We start from the raw sequence: 7555 nt of genomic DNA on the forward strand, positions 1-7555 counted from the left end.
GAAATAGTCTTAGATAATCACACATATCCATCATTTCTACCACTGTTTCCTCCACATGATAAAGCCACTCACAACTGACACAGGGTAAAAGGCGGAGTCACACTCTGGACAGGTCACCATTCCATTACTAAGTGATTACTAAGTTAAAGGTCTTTTTTTGACAAAGGATTCATCTGTTTGAGTGTTTGTTTTTTTTTCAGCTTCTAGAATGTGAATATTTGCTGGTTTCTGTGTGAATTGTGGGTTTGATCAGCATGTTACTGTGATGTTTTTCACAGTACTTGTGTTGATAAAACTGTGCAGACAGAGTGTGTGTGTGTGTGTGTGTGTGTGTACCTGCTGGGCCTGGGCCTGCACCTCCTCCAGTGTGGGCAGGTCACACAGATATTTCTCCAGCGTCTCTATTCGCTCCTGTTTTTCTTGGCTCTGTTCACTCTCTCTCTGACATTTCTTCTTCAGACTGCTGATGTAGCGATCTCTGGTTTTTATCTGAGGAGAAACACACGTCACGCACTCACAGTGTGATGAAAGTGGCCACTTTCATCACACTGTGGTCCACAAACTAACCTTCTCCTGCAGTTTCCTGATGTCCTCTGTGTACTTCTGTGTGACTTGCTTGTATAAGTCGTTCAGATGGAGAACCTCCAGTTCAGCCGCTGCTAACTTCCTGCCAAGCTCCTCATCAGCACACAGCCTGTCAGACCTCACTACTGCCTCCTGCTGAACAAACAGAACCTGTGCCGTTACTTTCATCTGATGTGTGATACAGACAATGATGAATGTCATGTGATGTGTGTTGCGTTACCTTGGCGTTGAGGATGTGGGCGTGGTCAAACCACCCTCTGTGGCTCAACAGCACCTGCTGAGCTCTGAGCTCGTTCTCTCTGATCCGAGCATGGAGCTGCAAGATCTGTTGCTTTTGTCTGAAACACACAACAAACACTTGTGTTCACAGACACTGGTCATCAGCTGTAACACTGCGGTGAAGAGCACTGACGGTCTTTTAAGTCTTATGTCAAACCAGAATCAGTTTGTACAATTACAGACTTGAGAAAAAGTAAAACAAAAGACATAAAAGGAATCAGATCCATGCGTGGTGTCAGTATCAGATGTTATTTATCTCTGATGTTTTTTATAAATAAAGTTGTTGTTTGTTTGTTTGGATGTTCCTGCTCTGCAGTTGTCAAGACGGTCAGCAAAAGTAAAAGTGGAGATACGGGTCAACTGTAAGACCTGTTGGCTCCAGACCCTCTGGCAGAGTTCATCGGCCAAAGACACAGCCTTGAGCGTGTCACTGGAGGCTCTGTCAGAGGTGACGGTTCTATTCCTCAGTGCAGGAGCACTTTCACTAAGTCGGCCTGGTCAGTAAGGAGTGCAAGTGTGTGGAGGTTAAACTGCTCATCAACACTAAAAGATAAGCCTGTTGTGATGTTGCATTGTTTCTTAATTGTATAGTAAGTGTTTGCATATGTATTTTGTATTATATTGTACATGTATTGTGTGTTGTTGTTTTTGTTTGTTTTCTTTTCTTCTTTTTTAAATTGTAATGTTATTGTCTTTTTCACATCATGGCCAGGGGACTACAGATGAAAACTAGCCTTCTGGCTAATTCTGGCTTTTTTAACCATGTGCAATCATGTGGTCTATGAAATTGCACTGTCCCCTTTTAAATAAACTATTCAATAATAATAATAATAATAATAATAATAACAGATCTTTTAATAAGTTGTTTTTTATTTTATTTATCAAGTAGCATCTTCATATATTTTTTTGTATACATATATATATGATGAGCTGTTGTGACTCTAAGTGTATAAGTGTATGTAACTAAAATAGAACGAATAAAAAGTGCCGTACATACAAAAACAAAATGACTGGACAGATGCAGCTCCCCCTTGTGGCATTTCAAAATACAACACATGGTCTATTTTCAAGTCACTCATGTGAAATATTAACCATTTTTCACAGAAAGGATAAAACAGATTGGAATGGAAATTCACTGCGATCAATTCATGATGAGTGCTTTTGTTTATTTTGTACTGACTACACATATGAAGACTTAAGAAGTCAGTTGTTTGTTTGTTTTAATAATAGTTTGTGAAGCCACAGACATTCTCAAAATCATTTCTGCTGCCTTTTCTCCATGTTAGTCGTTGGCTGACACTGAAGCACTGATCCTTAACTCTTTGTAATGATGATGCATTCAGGTGCTCGAACTCACTCATTTGTGTTCATTAACAAAACACATGTCCTGCTCTGTGTCAATAATACAGAAACTATAGACAAAGCAGTCAGTAGGTGCTAATTTGAGATTTGTCTTTATCATCTTTTTCATTTCCTTCAATTAAGTTTCTTTATTTACACAAGAGCCTTTTTGTCCTTTTTGATAAAGTCTACGATAACAGTTTTCTTCTTAGAAGCTGAAATAGGTTGTGTGTGTTGCAGTACCTGTTAATCTCCAGTTCTCTCTGTCTCAGAAGCCCCTCTTTAACCTTCACCAGAGAGTTAACAGGAAGACCACTTGTCATCAGCATCTGCTAACACAAACATACACATGTGACATATATCGTGATGACATCACTGTCTCTGTCTCTTATTCTCACTGAGATTTGGCAAAGCTCTGATCCTCTGTTCACTCACACATAACTGAGACTCATTCAGGTTCTGACTAACACTGAGTGACACATGTCATCATCTCCATAACCACAACCATCTTCATCATCATCACCACCACTACTACTACTACCACCATCATCATCACCACCATCATCACCACCACTACTACTACTACCACCATCATTACCACCACCATCATCACCACCACCGCTACTACCATCATCATCACCATCACTACTAGCGACCATCACCATCACCACCACTATTACTGCCATCATCATAACCAACATGATCTTCACCACCACTATTACTACTACCATCATCATCATCACCACTATTACTACTACCATCATCATCATCACCACTATTACTACCACCACCATCATCATAACCAACATCATCTTCCCCATCACCACTACTACTACCATCATCACCACCACTATCACCACTATCATCAGCACCACTACTATCATCAGCACCACTATTACTACCATCATCATCATCAACACTATCATTATCATCATCATCACCACTACTACCACCATCATCATCATCATTACCACCACCACTACTACCATCATCATCATCATAACCAACATCATCTTCACCACCACTATTACTACTACCATCACCATCATCATCATCACCACCACTATTACTACCATCATCATCATCATCATCACCACTATCATCATAACCAACATCATCACCACCACTATTACTACTACCATCCACCACCATCATCATCATCATAGCCATCATCATCATCACCACTATTACCACCATCATCATCACCACCACTATTACTACAACCATCACCACCACCACCATCATCATCATCATCATCATCATCATCACCACCACTATTACTACAACCATCACCACCACCATCATCATCATCATCATCATCATATTATCATCATCATCACCACCATTCATCACTATTACTACTACCATCACCATCATCACCACCACTATTACTACCATCATCACTATCATCATAACCAACATCATCATCACCACTATTACTACCATCATCATCATCATCACCACCACTATTATTACTACTACCATCACCACCACCACCATCATCATCATAACCAACATCATCATCACCACCACTATTACTACCATCATCATCATCATCACCACCACTATTATTACTACCATCACCATCATCATCACCACCACTATTACTACCATCATCATCATCATCACCAATCATCATAACCAACATCATCATCACCACCACTATTACTACCATCATCATCATCACCACCACTATTATTACTACTACCATCATCACCACCACTATTACTACTACCATCATCATCATCATCACACCACTATTACTACCATCATCATCATCATCACCACCACTATTATTACTACTACCATCACCACCACCACCATCATCATCACCATCATCACTATTACTTCATTATTATTACTACTACCATCACCATCATCACCATCATCATCACCACCACTATTATTACTACTACCATCACCACCACCACCATCATCATCATAACCATCATCATCATCACCACCACTATTACTACCATCATCATCATCACCACCACTATTATTACTACTACCATCATCACCACCACCATCATCATCATAACCATCATCATCATCACCACCACTATTACTACCATCATCATCATCACCACCACTATTATTACTACTACCATCATCACCACCACTATTACTACTACCATCACCATCATCATCACCACCACTATTACTACCATCATCATCATCATCACCACTATCATCATAACATCATCATCACCACCACTATTACTACCATCATCATCATCACCACCACTACTACTACCATCACCATCATCATCACTATTACTACCATCATCATCATCATCACCACTATCATCATAACCAACATCATCATCACCACCACTATTACTACCATCATCATCATCATCATCATCACCACCACTATTATTACTACCATCATCATCATCACCACCACTATTACTACCATCATCATCATCATCATCATCATCACCACCACTATTACTACTACCATCATCATCATCACACCACTATGATACTACCATCATCATCATCACCACCACTATTACTACTACCATCATCATCATCACCACCACTATTATTACTACCATGATCATCATCACCACCACTATTACTACTACTACCATCATCATCATCACCACCACTATTACTACCACCATCACTACCACCATCATCATCATCACCACCACTCTACCATCATCATCATCATCATCATCATCATCACCACCACTATTACTACCATCATCATCATCACACCACCACCACCATCATCACTACTACTACCATCATCACCACCACTATTACTACTACCATCATCATCATCATCACCACCACCACTATTACTACCATCATCATCATCATCACCACCACCTATTACTGCCATCATCACCACCACCACCATCATCACTATTACTACCATCATCATCATCATCATCATCATCAACACTATCATCATCATCATCACCACTTTTTTTCACCATTTGTCAGGTTTTAATAACTGGCATTGGCAGATTATTATTTATTAATCAACCAATTATTGGACTTTGATCTCAGAAACTCAATGTTGACGTAATAAATGTTGCTTTTTGCTTTTTGTCTGTTTACTACACTGCATATAATTTCACTGCAGTGCAGATATAAAATGTTTGTATTTGATATCATTAAACATGAAACAAAGAAACCTGTTCATTATAATATAATTCATTTGGATTTGATCTTTCTTATTCTCACCTCCATACTTATTGTTAATGTATGTCTGTGTACTGTCACCTGGTTAAGCCCTGGTTCCTGCTGTAGTCCTGGTTGCCATGACGAAAGCCCGTCTCCACTACAGCCCTGTGTTCCTCTGGCTCTCTCTGCTCTGGGTCTGTACTCCATCTGCTCCGTCAGCCACATCTGTGTGCGCAGAGCAGGTTGGATGGGCGAGCTTCTGTCAGTGGGAGGAGCCACAGGTGAGTCTGCTTGTTTTGATAAGCTTAAGCCGTACACTTGCACCCCACTCTGACCCCGTTTATCCTCAGCTGATGCGCTGAAGCTCATATCCAGACTGCTGTGTCTCACTGGGGAGGACAGAGCTGAGGAGAGGGACAAACTGCTGGATCTAGTGCTGGGGTTGTAGCGACAGCAGGGGGCAGCACCTGGTGAGCGCTGCAGCAGGCTGTGGCAGTGCAGTGAGGAGCACAGAGGTAAATACAGGTCCACGTTAGAGCCAAGAGGCTCCTTTTTGTAGCCATGTAACAGACCTCTGTCCAGAGAGCCTTGTGAATCTGGATTATACTGACAGCCTGATGTCTTTGCAGAGCTGCTCTCAGTCCCAGAGGACAACTTGGTGAGAGAGGAGCACCTGCGGATGGGCTGATGGTCCCTCATATTCAGACAGCCTGGTGCACACAGGTGAGACGAAGGTGGTGTAAGATGTAGGGAAGACCTGCTCCACTGAGCTGTGCTGCTGGGTGAGGAAGCTGTTCTGATACTGGTGCTGGGTGAGGAAGACGAGGGGACGACGTCATCGTCCAGGCTGAAGTGGTGCTGAGTCAGTGCCTGGAAAGACAGAGGTGTGGTACTGGAACTGGAGTCATCTGCAGGAACATCGTCATCAAAACGTCATCATCATCATCATCATCAACAGCCTTCAAAAAGTGATCATTGGTTATAAGACATGTTGACTTTGCCGTGTGTGGACCCACGGAGCCATCATCACTGGAACCAGACTGTGACTGAGTCCTTGTTTAGACTTAATTGGATTTTTAAGCATATCCAGATTGTATCTAGCTTGATTTTTTTGGCAGTCTGATAAAAAACACATGAGATCAGAGATCTGCAATTCTGTTTGAATTTTTACTGATCTGTTTCAATCTGAACGTCTCGGTCGCTCAGATAGAATTTGTCTTCTGCATCCCTCACAGCACGAGATCAACACAGTGGAAGACAATCTATTGCAGGAACGTTTGAATTTGTGTTATTCGCATATCTCTCGAACCGATGAGACACCTGTCTTGCTATGGGCACAGGTAAGTGCAGTGCCAACTTTGACATTATTTGGAGAAGATATCGGTAAATATATCGGTAAAAGAAGCACATGTTGCCTTTCGCCACTTTACTGTTGCCAATTTCATGAGGAAGACCAGATTAGACAATGTCAGTATGGACACACACAGATTGGATCTGATCACTTGCAATATATAACATGATCAGTTGGTCAGGAAGATCAGCTGAACAGTGAACTGAACAATGAACTGCTCAGTGAACTGAATGAACAGTGAACTGAGCAGTGAACAGTGAACTGAACAATAAAATGAACAATGAAATGAGCAGTGGATTGAACGGTGAACTGAACAGTGAACTGAACAGAGAACTGAACTGAACAGTGAACTGAACAATGAACGAGAACTGAACGGTGAGCACTGAACTGAACGGTAAAGACTGAACAATGAACGGCGAACTGAACAGTGAACTGTGAACAGTGAACGAGCAGTGAACTGAACGAAACTGAACTGAACAGTGAACAGTGAACTGAACAGCGAACTGTGGGCATGCATGAGCTTGTGAACTAAACAGTGAACTGATCTCAACAGTGAACTGAACAGTGAACAGAACAGTGAACTGAACAGTGAACTGAACAGAGAAGTGAACAGTGAACTGGCCGAGGCTGAACGATGAACGATGAACTGAACGCGGTGAACGGTAGACAGTGAACTGAACAGTGAACTGAACGGTGAACTGAACGGTGAACAGAGACAGTGAACAGAACAGTGAACTGAACAGTGAACTGAACAGTGAACAGAACAGTGAACAGAACAGTGAACTGTGAACTGAACAGTGAATTGAACAGTGAACTGAAAAGTGAACTGTGAACTGAACAGTGAACAGAACAGTG

The 7555-nt window shown here is 41.6% G+C and overlaps 1 protein-coding gene across 1 annotated transcript; it reads right to left on the reverse strand.

The window, feature by feature from the left end:
• Positions 1 to 6: 6 nt before the first annotated feature.
• LOC122763421 (centrosomal protein of 85 kDa-like) lies at positions 7 to 6279 on the reverse strand (the record flags this gene model as incomplete). Its single annotated transcript, XM_044018310.1, has 5 exons — positions 7 to 489; positions 568 to 717; positions 806 to 923; positions 2449 to 2534; positions 5449 to 6279. Coding segments are annotated over 5 exons (1425 nt in total), but the record flags the coding sequence as incomplete, so codon positions are not given.
• Positions 6280 to 7555: the final 1276 nt, after the last annotated feature.

The sequence above is a fragment of the Solea senegalensis genome, unplaced genomic scaffold (genome assembly GCF_019176455.1).
Source record: "Solea senegalensis isolate Sse05_10M unplaced genomic scaffold, IFAPA_SoseM_1 scf7180000016827, whole genome shotgun sequence".
In the NCBI taxonomy this organism is placed as follows: domain Eukaryota; kingdom Metazoa; phylum Chordata; class Actinopteri; order Pleuronectiformes; family Soleidae; genus Solea; species Solea senegalensis.